Source organism: Neopelma chrysocephalum, unplaced genomic scaffold (genome assembly GCF_003984885.1).
Source record: "Neopelma chrysocephalum unplaced genomic scaffold, ASM398488v2 Primary Assembly neopelma1_96684, whole genome shotgun sequence".
Lineage (NCBI taxonomy): Eukaryota > Metazoa > Chordata > Aves > Passeriformes > Pipridae > Neopelma > Neopelma chrysocephalum.
The window spans coordinates 601,047-615,365 of record NW_020925329.1 but is presented as its reverse complement, the minus strand read 5'-3'; the positions used below and the strand labels follow the sequence as shown (position 1 = coordinate 615,365).

General features: G+C 40.2%; 1 protein-coding gene across 1 annotated transcript; it reads right to left on the bottom strand.

The window, feature by feature from the left end:
* Positions 1 to 1,619: 1,619 nt before the first annotated feature.
* CTXN3 (cortexin 3) lies at positions 1,620 to 4,495 on the bottom strand. The gene is given in 4 exon segments (XM_027709060.1): positions 1,620 to 1,754; positions 4,174 to 4,310; positions 4,313 to 4,408; positions 4,411 to 4,495. Coding segments are annotated over 4 exon segments (411 nt in total). The 5' UTR covers positions 4,454 to 4,495.
* Between the last annotated feature and the right edge of the window lie 9,824 nt (positions 4,496 to 14,319).

The following is a 14,319-nucleotide window of genomic DNA, read 5'->3' as shown; positions in this document are numbered from 1 at the left end:
GTTGGAAAAAATTCAGGTCATGGCCACAGTCCCAGTTGTGCTGTAAATCAGAGGTTTTCATCTTCTTTCCTGCAGCTCATGGGGTCTGTGGGCTGTGTAAATGACATGGGCAAGTTTGTTGATCTTTAAGTCAAATTGAATATAAATTCCTACCAAACAGTCTACAGATCAGAAGTTGCAATTTCTTATTTAGACTTCTTGAAATTATCCTATGAGATCACAACTCATATGTGTAGGTCTAGTACCTCTGTGTAGAGCTCCAAACTTGGAAAATCCTTCTGTATTGATCCCAATAGGCTCACAGAACATGTAGCCACACACCAGGTACCTCCAGGCCCTCCTCTGGGGGATTGTGTGGTAAAAGCTGATTAAGTTATCTTTCACCAACCACTACTCACATAACCCCATAGATAATGTGTAGTAAAATCAATTGGTACTGTATCTTTTAATGAAGGTGAGTAAAGGTTTAGCCAATGAATCTAGTTTTAGATTGTCTCTTAAAGGGGGGCTGTTGATTTGTCACTGTTTGAAGGTTGTAAAATTGGGTATTTGGCATGCAGAGAGGGTGAACTTACCACCCAGCACCCATCTCTGAGCACACAGGGAATAAATATCTCTATCTATCTATCTATCTATCTATCTATCTATCTATCTATCTATCTATCTATTTTCTTGCAGTCTGGATAGAACCCATATTTGGGACAACACTGACTGCAGTGGAGAAGCAGCATCAAGGACTGTTCTCACAGAAACACATTCTCCCCCGACATCACTGAGAACAGAATTCCCACCTCAGGTCCATGCTGTTAGTCCAGCATTTTCATCTAAAGGTCATGGATATAAAAGTCTTGAAATCCTCATTGGAGTAAAACAGCTTTACTCCCTACCAGTAAAGAGTTTTATCCTGTCCTTATTTGGCCTTATGTCTCTGCAGTAACCCTCTGACTTAAACTCCTTGGACTGAGATTGAAGAAACTAACATAAATGTATTTAAAAGAATTTAAAATGCAAAAAACTGCACCTATTCCTCTCCATTCCACAGTATGTATGACAATATGTGCTTAAATTATATAAAGAAATATTAATTCTAAAAAGCATTTTTTAAAGATTCCACAGGATGTTCAACAGAAACTGACAGAATAAACAAAAGCCTATATACCAGCGTGATGCAGAGCTGTCTGAGCACAGCTGCATTAGCACACAGACCCTTCCTTTCCAGTCTCATTAATATTTCAGTCTTTCCACAGTGAATACATATTCTTGTGAGGCAAAGTGATGTGCCAGGTCCTCCTTTGAGGACTGGAATAGTAATATTCCAATTCAAAGTCTGGTGTGGTTTCTCAAGAGGAGAAAAGAAAAAGTGAGGTATCATGAAACTGAATTGCCATCATGTCTTCAGAAACCTTCTCTTAACCTTTGAGAGTGTGAAGGGGAAACTCTGCTGCACTAGGGGAAGGGATGTGAATGTCCTAGTTTTGCTATGGTCAGTTCAGCAATATCCACAGACACACTGACTTAAAGTGATTGCCCGGTGGTATTAAATTACCCTTAATTGACTGCCTTATCCCAGTGGCTTACAAAAATACCTCCTTGGAATGGTTCCAAACATGCCAGAGATACTAGCCAGCCAAGTCTCCAAAATAGTCCTCAGTTAGTAACTTCCAAACCTCACACAAGAGTCCAGTTGCGTCACTTGAACACTGTCCTACATTCCCTTGATCAGAGTCATGACCTCCCTCTGAGGAGAAGTCTTTCTGTTTTAAAATAAAATGTATAGGGTCTCCAAACAAACAGAACCTGATGCAGGAGAGGAATCCCAGGCAAGTGGGAGAAATGCTGTTACTGCTCCTTCATAAATAATGACAACACATGGCTTTGGGCAGCATCAGTGCACCAACAGGAACATTTCTTGTATGACACGCTGTCATTACCTTTGTGAAATCATCTGAAGGTTTGAGTTTGCTATGATCTAGGTGCCATGCCACTGATAGATATGTAGCTAATGCCAGTACCTCGCGGCTTCCGGAATACACAGTTATGTTCTTGTCCCCCTCTGACCAGGTTACCTTATCATCCCTGCAACAAGCTGTGCTCGTATTTCAGCAGTGACAGATCACAGCCCAGCTTCTCCCTGTGAACTCATCAGGGAGCTGTGTTTGGAGGTATGGTTGCTCTGCTGTGAACTGTGATAGCCAGTGTGCAGAGCTACCCCTCCTTTCCCTGCCTCTCCTACAAATATCTGCAACCTCTAATGGACAGGCAGGACAAGCAGAAAAGGGAAATAAGTAACTCTAAGTGCCACTGCTGGGGTCAGAGCCTCAACTTGGATGAGTCAGCACAGCCCCAGCTATGGGGCTGGCTTTGCTTCTCCATTTACAGACTGCAAGCCAAAGCGTGAAGGAAAACTTCCCAAATGCTTGCCTTTATTAGAGTACGAGTGAAATAGCTAAATCTTAACTTTGTCTGAAAAGATGCAGCATGTATGCCCCTGTCCCCACTCCACAATGTTGAAGAAGTCTAGGACCTTTTTGGAGACTCATCTATTCAGGAGCGTGGCCTTTTACCTCCTGGCAGTACATCAGGTGTTGGTACCACTATAATATTTCAATTCTGCTACACAATGCTTGCAAACATCCACTTAACCTCTAAGTAGTTCCACTAAATTTTAGGCAGTCTTGTAAATCTTTCTTCCCCTGATCAATTAAGGTTTGTTTGTTTACAAAGACTTCTAGGAATGGGTCTTTGCTGTACAAATGTATTCAAAGACATTTATGGATAAAGAAGGTCGTGGTTATTTGTTGATTCTTGGCACCAATATTTCAGTCACCTCATTAGGGTGACCATTTGATCCACCAAATAAACAGACTGAGTGAATGCTGGAAACACAGGGTTTGAAATACATACAAGATTGAGATTCATTTGCATATGGTGCTGTAGGAACAAAGCAAAAATCTATCTTAGTAGAAATTATTTTTTTTAGAAAAAGACATAGATAGGCCAAAATAATTACACATCTTATTCCCAACAAAGATTACAGTCACTGATGTGTTAATATTAAGCAGCTTAATCACTGCTTAATGCTAAGAAGGAACATCTTATTGAAAACCTGGGAGAACATAGATGATTCTTTTTCTCCTGAAGTTTCCTAGCTCTTTTGGTCTTATGTTATGGAATGGGATGCTTCCTCATTTGTCTTCAGAGTGCAGGATACAGAGTAAGAGCCTTGGGGAATTTGAAAAGCTAATTTATGCCTTCCCCTACAGACTCTTGTTAATGATAAAAAGCCTGTGCAAGTGATGATGTGGTCTGGTATCTCTTAGCTTGTTATAAGAGATCACATACACCATATATTGTTTCAATGCTTTCTGAAGAAAAGTTCTCCTCATGCAAACTGTGCTGGTTTAAAAGTTAACCAGCAAGGCAAAATGAACTCAATTCAAAAGAGAGATTTATAAGTCAGAATAACAATTTATTAAAATAATGCAATAAGTACAATTATACAGACAGACAATTGGTTTTAATCCACAAAACCCAAATGTACAAACCCAGCACCCTGGGGTATGAACAAAAGTGGTGTACCTTGGCCCACCCCCCGAGTCCAAAGCAAAGGGAGAGAGGATAAAACCTGCTGGTGGGAGAGCTGCTGCAGTCTGGTCAGAAGTGGTGATTGCAGTCCAGTTGAGGGTGGTGGTCTCAGCCTGGTTGGGAGCAGCGGTGGTCTGCTGTTCTTCCTCTGGGTCCCACGAGAGAGAGCCCCAAGGCTCTGAAACTCCCAGTTATATACTCTCCAGTTCAGGCGGGAGTGCTCAGTCCCTCCCTCAGAGTAGGGAATTCCATAAAAGGGCATGCGGATGCTCAGTCCCTCTTATCAGAGCGGGGAATTCCATATAAGGATATCAGAGCGGGGAATTCCATAAAAGGGTACAGGAACATCTTCCCACCTTGCAGGCCTCTACTGACAGCAGTTTTTGGGAAATGGCATGGAGGCTATAGAATACACAGTTTTGGGTTACACCCATCCAGGGATGAATTGGTCCCAGCCGTTCTAACCAGGACAAAACCTTAGGTTTTTCACAGTGAGGAAATTCACTAATCTACTTTCAATAATTTTTTTTTTGTTATTTAATTAAAATAAAATTCATTGTGTAAATATTTGTATATTGCAACTCCTACAATTTTTTGAGAAATGTAAGCCTTCATAATTCTCAGTCTCCAAGCAAGAGCATAGTCACACTGTCCTGTCTCCAGACCATCAAGTCCAACTGCCCAGGCTGATGTTGGCATACTCTGGTACAGGTCAAGGAGAATTCAAAAGGAGCAAAAATCAGGATTCTCAAGAAAATAAATAGCAAAATCACAAAGGAAAATGTTGTTTTCTGTTCCAGGGTCATGCTAGAATTTAGTGTCTGTTCCCAGAGGGCACCAAAGAGGCAGTGAGTATGTCTCCATCCATCACTCAGGGAAGCTGAAACAAATAGTCCTCCCAAAGTTGACTCTTTTCATCATCATTTTACTGAGGTTAGAGCAGAAGCCATTTGGATGCACTTCGCTCTCTATAGGGCAAGGGGGAAGCAATGTTCACCTTTTATTTATTTACTTCAGTACAACTTTCTCCCAATTGAAAAAATTGGGATGGAAAAGAACTCACCAGCAGGTCTCCTTGTTCTGTGTCATATATGAGAGACCTGTTAGACATCCTGGCCCACTCTGTTGGCAGTGCAGAACCCAGACACTGATACATGTCCCTAGGCTCTGAGCTGGCAGTAACCTCTCCCTACCTATCATGTCATTTGGACTGGGATAGAACATTTCTTTCCTGCAAGGGGGGAAATTAATGGTTTAATCACCCTGCTGAAGTGGGTGGCACGTAGAATTCTGCGGCAAATTGCATAACTTGCTGCAAGACAGGTGAGCTGCATTTGATGCTACTCTAAGCTGGAGGAGAGGGGGTTGAAAAACAAATGTAGCTATGGCTCTATACACAACGACCAAAAATGTTTTGATGTGGGATAGACCAGGATCTGCCGCAGGCCAGCAAAATCCATGTGTCCCCATGATGGAAGGCAGCAACCATTCAGTGCCTGTAAGGAAAGGCATAAATAATTTGTGTTTCAAATGAGAGAAGATTTAGGAAGGCAGTCTGGAGTGAGTCAAGTAGTAATTTAGTTCAACGTCAAATGTTTCCTCTTCTTACTTAAAATCAGAATCAGGCTTACAAACACAGTTAGCAAGAAAATATTTTTTATGTCACTAGCTCCACCACATCAAGAGAATTGCCAGGATTTGGGATTGAATTTGGCTGTTTCTAGACAGCAGAGCATATGCCATGTTACCGGCTGCCTGGCATGTCTGCTCTTTTGGCTGTCTGTCTGGGTATCTGCGTACCACTGCCTCCTCCTCCCTTGCACACTGGATTTTCCTTCCAGTGGGAAGGAGTCACTGCTGGGATGCCACAGCTTAGGCCTGGTCATTGGCACCTCTGGAATTACCTATTGTAACAACACACCCCAGAAAAAGGGGGGGGGGGTAACCCAGGTTCTTATCAATAATTCCCTTGGGGTGGATTAGAGTGAAACGACACTGAATAATTGGTGTTTGAAAACATATATAGGTAGGGTTTATTTTAAACATATATAGGTGGGATTCATTTTAACAATTTTGTTTCAACAGGTAAGTTAGCATTTTGGGTGTTATCATTTATATCATCTATAGCAATATGCAATACGGATAACCTCTAGGGGGGAAAATGCATAAGGGAGAGAAAGGAAAGACAGGATAAGGCTAAGGGAGAGTAAGGGAAAGAAAAGATGAGAGTGGAAAAATGTATATAGCCACTGCCCACGGGGTCCAGCAATGACAGTTGGTAGTTGCCACTTCCATTCCTGTCAGTTGAAGTGGAGGCCTTGATCCGTTGGGAGTGAAGGAGGGAAGGCCCCACACTCCAAGGAGTTATGAGTTATTATGTCCATGGTTAGTGTCACGGGCCATGCCTCAAGCCTCCAACCTCTCCTGGGCCTGCGCAGAGTTTCTGTCTGTGGCCTGCTTCCCGCCTTTCAAGATTGGCAGAGGGGGGGATGGGCTTTGATGGGCCATCAGAGGTATAATGCAAAAGTCCTGCAGAAGCCTGCAAAAGTCCCTTGGCAATCCTAGAATGCATAAATCATTAACCGTTTCAGTCTCTGACACCTATAAAGTGTCCCCAGGAAAAGAAACACTTCAAAACTGGTCAAAGGACAGGTCTGTTTCAGCTGAACATTGTGTTAATGGCAAGAGGAAGCAAAATAAACAGAACACAATGCAGCAAAGAGCATACACAGGTGAAACTTTCACAAGATCATAACCACTCTGTCACTGGACTGTATTTTCATTCGCATGCCTCAGTAAAAACAGTTAATATATATAAGTGGATTAAGAAAGCACAGTCATATCAGAATATTGCCAAGTTGTTCTAAAAACTGTATCTTAAACAAAATAGAGAAAGCATTAAAGCAACAAAAATATTGTGACTGCATGGATATTATTGCCTGATTTAATTTATGCAGGAAAGAATAGAAAGATCAAAAATCTTCCACTCTCTGAAAAGAGTGTCTCAGCTACCAGCTGATAAATGCAGAGGGCTGACTAATGGAAAGAGCTAAAACGTTAGGAATAATTGGTTTCAGAAAGCCGACAGACTTTTTTTTTTTTTTTTGATGGAGTGATACTTGGTGAAGAAAACAATGAATTCTAGTGTTAAATAATGTTGTTATTAAAAAAAAAAAGAAACACATAAACTGAGGCAGTGTCCCATTGTGGCAGTGATGCTACAGTGAAGGCCAAAAGTAGTGATCCCCCATTCCAAAAGACCCCTGGTATTCTGGCTGCAGAAAGCTTTTCAGCACACATATTATGTCATATTCTTTAATGTTATTTAAGCATATGCCCTCAGGTATGCACATATTTATACACAGTTAAAAGTCTTTCCTAAAACTGCAGTCACACAAGATAACAACTGCTTGCTTTCACAGACCAGTGTTTTAGGAAAGGTTTTCCTGACGTTTCTTCTGGGCATTATCTGAACACATTTAGCAGGCATGGGAGAAAAACGCACATGGAAAATCTGTGACTGCCAGGAAAGATCAGTTTTTGATATACTTGCTTTAAATGGCGACACTTAGAATAGACAAAGGATTCAGTACACAGTATCTTTCCAGTTTTGAAGAAATTCAGTTTTAAAAAGATACATGTAATTAATTACTCAGTAAATGCAAGTTAGTCATTTTCCTTTGGGGATCAGACTAAACATCTGAGGGGGATAATACCTATTTATACTGGTGTATCATCCCATCCATGTTGCTGCAACACAGCACAAACACTCTGAGATGCAGAAGCTCTGGAGCTGACCACCAGTTGCCATAAATTACTCCAATATAATCAGAAGTACACACAGATTAACACCGGTGAGGAACTGGGAACTCAGGAAACTATTGAGACTGAACTGTGACATATATAATATATGTGTACATGGATTCAAAGCAAATATTTTAATTAAAAACATTTACAATGAAACACCACATAGAGTGGCAGCGCCTAATTTATTGCTGTTTCTTGACAGATCTTTACACTGCATAATGATCTGTGTAAATTACATAACAACAAATAGAAAAGCCTCTGAAACCAGCAAGTTCAAACTAGGAATCTGACCAACAGAAAGCCATTGGAGGCACAGGGGCCTGCAATCTTGCTAACTAGACACATGGTCAAATTTCCTGCTACTGCAGTAGCGTATACAGTTCTGCTGACTTAATCACCATCTTGCCCACTTACATTTTTGGCCTTTTAGAATTTGATTGATAAAAATTAAAATTAAGCAAAAAACACATCAAGTCATGTAAACACATCAACCAAGATATTCTCTCTTTTTTAAGTCGACACCCAAGGACTTTCTTTCGCCCTTCTTGTTCACTCAAAATTTAATGGCTTAATCTGTATGATCCTGTGACTTCACTGGGTGCTTCACAACATATACCTGATAAGGTAGGTATCCTATATTAGTGGAGCAATTGGTTTTCCATTATGAAATATCTCATGGAATGTGGCAAGCACACAGCTGTGCCAAGACCATGTGCATGATTTTCCTATACCACCCATACTAGTTTCACTGATTACTCACTTCCTTAGCTACAAAAACACATGGCAAGTTTCTTCAAGCTCAAACATCTGTACACAAACTATTTGAGCAAAGATGTTTCCATTCACTCACATCTCAGTTGCTGTGATTGACATTTTAAGCCTACCTTAAATAAACAAAACTTGATTACAGAAAGTACCAGGCTAACAAATTAAATTACACGTGCCCTTCTCTTGCGCCCAACTGTATATTACATTCCTCCATACTGTATCCTGGACAGTTGTTGCTGCACAGTCTACATGGATATACTAACAATGCCCTTTTCACCCATGTCTCATCTTTTTCTTCCTATAAATTCAATATCAAGCTGAAATTGCCCTTCTCCTGCAGACACATATCCTCTTCCTCTCTGAACAGCTTTTAAAGATGGATCTTTGTGTGCAAAAAGAGCTTCTTTGAGAGTCATTCAGTTGTTGACAATGTTAAAGAAAGTTAAAGATGAGGTTAATTTTAACAATAAAACAATGCTAGAAAGGGAGCTGTTCTCTTTTTTTGGTAGGCCCTCCCCAATACCATGGACCTTAATTTTACTTAATGCACCATGAAAGGTTTAAAATGCAAACTCCCCTTTAGTGTGTAAATGTGCACACATAATATTTTGAATTCATCTACATAGGCTGTGTGAGGGTGATTTATACATAAAGAGAGTCAAAGCTACCCTAAAAGCTTAAATTACCCACTGCATTTGCTAACGTAATTGTAAGCTTTATGAGATACCTCTTGTGAAGATCTGAACTGTGACTTCATTATATTTGCACCACTGAGGAATCTGTACAATGATTTGGAATATGCACCCAACAGGCTGTCCTGCTTCCTCTGTCTACACTCTTCTTTTAAAAATAGGGTGTGCAGATACACAGCCACCAGTATTGCAACCCTTTCCTACAGCAAATATCTTAAATGTATAGTAGTAATAAGATAACCAAAAACACTAAAGCTTTTAAAGCCAATAACCTGGCTAGCATTCCTTATAGGCTGATGAATCAGCAACTTGAAAACTTGTTATCTTACCAGTCATAAATTCTTACCAAAACAATATTTGGAGCTCAAAATTACAAGGAATGGATTTTATGCTGCCCTTTCTGGCATCACTAAAAGATGAACTACAATATACATTCCATAAAATCAACAGGAAATACACAACAATATAGTCAGTATACGTTCATTTAATTATTGTTACTTTTAATCCTAATATCACTATTCCTGCTATATAGGACATAATAGACAGCCAGGCATATGCAATATAAAGGTTATAGCTTAATTAAATAAATGAAGAAAATTAAACAATTTCAGTGAAAAAAATACCTTCATCTAGTCAAGAGGAAACTTGACCCATTTCCGCTGCAGCAGCTACAGGTAGTTACAGGTATCTTTAGTTTCCATTCTTCTGCACTTTCCTTGTATTTCTAAATATAAAGGATCAGGGACTGTTGAAGAAAATGGTGAATACACAAGTTCAAAAGCTGTGATTTAAGGCTTAGAATTTTACACAAAAAAACCTCACCACAAACTTGATTGAAAATTCTATTTGTGTGTAAGAATTAACTCACCATAATGTCTTTTTTTTCAAATTTCAGCTCTGCCTCAGCACCTCTGCAGTAGATTCTGCTTGGCTGAGTACAGCAGCCCCCTCGTAGCCTGTTTGAAATCTTCTTCAGCAGAACATTAACATTTAAAAGGTGTACCACATGATATTCCCATACCTTTGCAAAATCAGACCTAAAATCTGCTAGTGACTCTCTCTTCTACTCTATTTTTAGTTGTCAGTAATCTGAGTTTTTAACTGCGATTAACATAACTTTTGTCAGTGAATCTGAATACTAATTACAATTTGTGATCCTCAGCCAAATACCTTAATCCCTTACAGTGTTAAAATGTAATGGATTATATGAGTGCAGTAGTGTATTTTCTTTAGAAAATAAACTGACTATGCAATGGGAGAGGTGTAGTCAGTAACATTTGCTGCTTCACTTCTGAACTCCTGTCCTATTTTTGCCCTGGGAGTTATATTTGTTTCCACATCCTAAAGCAGCCCTTGATATAGCTGCTTTTTAATTTGAGGGGAAAATATCTAGCTAAAACAAGAAGGTCCCTGTTTTCCTTTCCCATGAGAAAAATGAAGTCAGTTTTATAATGTCAGTCAGATAGTCTGATGAAAAAATGTAGGGTGGTTTTGTTTTGTGTTTTTTTTGGGGGGGTTGTTGTTGTTTTTCTTCTAAGAGTTTCTACTTAAAAGCAAGCAGATACATACATGCACACACAGAGACCCCAAAGCATTTTAGGTTTGTAATCTCTTTTGTTCTCTTGCAGTGAACTTCAGTTTTCAGATATTCCATATTTTCCCAGACCAAAAAAAAGAATATGGGATATTATTTTCCTCCGATATTTCTTTCAGGCTTCTTGTATGGACAATAGATTTGAAGAATTCACTAGAATTCACAAGAGCTCACAAGAATTATCTCCCTTTCTCTGCCCCATGAGGATTTTCCTGTGGAAGCATCTTTTATTTTTAAATGTTAACTCTATCAACTGCACTGTGGTTGTCAGGGTCAACCTTGTGGAGCGTGGGACCATGGTTTTGTGCATGTAGTAGGACAAAATATAATTGCAGACATGATGCAGAGCTGGCACCCATATTGCCAGAATGCAGAGTAGAACCCACCACCTCTGTGGGTGGTCTGCCTTGAAACCATTCTGGCTTTTTGTAGTAGTTTTAGTATAGGCCTTGCTGGCAACCAGCTTGAAACCAGGGAAGTACCCTATGTTCCCAGTATTCCATTCTATTTCTTATGTAAGCAGAGGTATTAATACAAGGGGGAAGAAATTAGTTGGTCAGACCTCTTCCGGCCAGGTTGGAGAGAAGGGGCAGCCTTGCTGAGCTCCTGTGTGTGGGGGTTGTGGGCCTTGTAGGCCTTGGGAGGGGGTTGTTTCGTTCCGACTCGTAGGAGAAGTCTGTTGGCACAATTCTGCTTTCTCAAGGAAAGTATTAAGATTCTTTTTGTTTGCTAGCTCTCTATTAGCTGTGTATATTTAGGTATATCTGTTTTTCAGTTTTGGGGATTTGGGTTCTCTTTTCTTACACGTATATAGTTTTTTGTAACTGTAATTAAGTGTAAATATATTTGTATTGCTTTAGTTCAGTTTATTTCGGGTCCTTTGGTTCTTTTTCCTTTTCCCTTCTCTCTCCTTTACCCAATGGGGAGGGGGGGGAAGACATTCACTGTAGTTCAGGGACTTGGCATGGAGCCAGGTCTAAACTGATACACTCTTCCTGCTTCATACAACTATAAACAAAGAGGAAAGCACGTCCTCCTGCTGTCACATAAAAACCTCCATGCAGGGCCCCTTCAGAACCTTGCTCTTTGCAGGGTAAGCAGGTAACAAGGGCTATCCCGGGACATTGGCACACTTTCGGAGTGAATGTGACTATTATTTCAGTTGCCAGTATGTGTCTTTGCAGAACAAACAAATATACAGCTCAGAATTGAATCTGAAAAATCGGTCTGAGAAACCGCTCAGAGACTTTTTTATCTTTAAGCAGCAAGGTATTTGTTTATTCAACGTTGGGAGCAAGCCAGCTCGCACTGGACAAACTTGCTCAACTTGCAAGTGCAAAACTAAGCCATTTCATACACTTTAGATACATGGTTACATCATTTATTATACATATTAATAAGTGGGCTAGTCTCTGGGTGGAGTCTTTCCAGACATGTGCAGTCTTCTACTGTGGGGGTCTTCTGCTCAAGCCTTCATCCCTCTGGTGTTCACCATGGACATCTTCCTCAATTTGACCTCTTCAATTAGGCGACCTGAATTCTTCAAGCTTGCAAAATCCTGGCTCTGGGCCTTCTAGATCTTATTCAAACATCTAGTTTACCTAATTTATTACTGTGTGTGTACTACTCCTATTCTTTCTATAATAAGGCCTTTGGTCCAGTGAGCAGAACAGAACATGATATTAACCAGTGCTCCTAAAATGTTCTTCTAGCAAAACAGGTATCGAGGTTTCTTAGCAGGCCAAGATATCTCAGTTAACTCTTCTAGGCCTGGCTCCTGTTTCAGAATAAACCATGACACAGTCTGTCATATGAGTTCATTAAGATCACATCAGGGTATACCTCTGCCTCTGCAGGAAAATGTTTCAGGAAGGATTTTTCAGCTCCTTGTTCTCCTCCTCCATCCTCTGACTCCCTCAGGATCTGTTTCTCTAGAAGAGCTTCAAAAAGGGTATCCTAGGGCCCCACTGATATGAGAAGCAACTTCTGGATGGATAATTGACAAGGTTTAATGACCCCTCTTTGCTTGGAAGATTCATAGCAGGACTTGACTAAAGATGCTGTAGTACATTCCCAGAAGATTTCTGGCGTAGAGATTTCATAACATCTGACAGAAGCTTCATATTTTGCCTTTAAGTACTCTCAAATCACACAAAGTCATACAGACTCAGTAGCACATTACTGCAGTGCCACTGCTCTGTGATCCAGGCAAGCTGGTGTTCTTTCTGGGAGTACTTTTTTGTCAGGAAGAACCTCTTCATCATTTTAAAGGAAATACTTCCCTTTAAACAATTTTCGTTGTGATAAAGTTGTCATCCACTTAGTTCTAAGAAACTGAGCAAGTTTGCAAGAAAAGAAAGAATGATTCATTTTTCAGAGGAAGAACAGTCATAAGAGTGAGAATCTATAAATGAAGCACAAGGGAACTCCCATGGAAGGGGACGTTTTTTCCTAACACTTTATGTACATTTTATATTAAGTAACCATTGGATTTTAAAAAGTCCGAAATAGTGCTGAGAACTGATGCCTGCTCTGCTGGTGCTAAGAAAAAATCTAGGAGCCGTTAGCTGGGGTGAGATAAGAAAGGGTTTAATTATGCCAAGGCAAGAGATGTTACACGACGCGCACGCGCCGGGCTGTGCCCGAGATGTTACATTTATAACAATATCTGGCCAATCCCAAGTGTGTCCACCCTATAACTTTTGGCTTGGTCCACCCCTTGGCCCACCTCCTGGAATTGGGTCGGGGGGCTTTTTGGGACCCCCTCTTCGTCATTCTTCATCATCTTCAGGGTACAGAGAGCAGAGTCACCCAGTTCCTTGACTCTGTCCTGCGGTTTAGGCCAAGATATAAGCGTTCTCCAAACAAGACAGGCTTGCCTTGACTAAGAGACTAAACATTTTCTACTGGATATGGGAATAGGGTTGATATGGGGAGTATGGAATGGGGTGAGAGGATTAAGGAATGTATAAACTAAGGGGTGGTACAGGGAGGAGGGAGAAAGGGGTTTGTTTCTAAAATCTACTTCTATTACCTATAAAACTTATAAGGTAGGAAAATAAGAAAATCATTATGGGCTTAAGGCATCAGAACCATCTTGTTAACATGTAAAAATTGGATGTTGCTGCTGCCACATTCTGTGAGTTGGACTTCAGAGGAAGCACATGCAGTGCCTTTCCTAGGAGGTCCCAGTGAGGTTAAAGCAGGAGCCAGGAAATAAGTGGAAAAGACCTGAGGTGCCTCTGGTCACAGAGGGAAGACAGGAAAACAGTCTAGTGAGTTCAAGCAGTTGTTAGCCAGGGAGTGTTTTGGATCTCAGTTGCACAGTTATGTTCCTATAGTACCCTTAATGTTGCTTTAGGCATCTAAAGCTTTTGGGTGTGACTTTTAACAGATGCTACAGGGTCAGTTCTTGTAGGGCGTGCAGAGAGTGCATCATATCCCCAAAGGGCTTCTGACTCCAGAGACAGCAAACTTCCAAGATTCTTATTTCATTTGAAAATATGCTTTGGAATGAAAATAATTTAAAATTCTGAAATAAATATCAGAAAACTTTGCTATTTCAGGTAATTTCCTACAGCACTAGTAATGAGGTAAATTTGCATCTCCAGTCATTTAACAGAAAAGTTCCTTTAGTTCTCTTCAAAGAAAGCTTTTTTCTCAGCCAACATAATTAAAATATTTTCCATAGCTTTGACTTGCTTCACTATGAAGTTTTGTTTCACCCTTAACAACTTACTGAAAATGGAGACTTGGAGATAATTATGTTTAATATTATATGTGCTTCAGTTCCAAAATCTATATCCATTTCAAATAATGTAAATAAAGGGAGCCCTTCAGGAAAAATAATTTTGGTTAAAAGCCATAACTGCA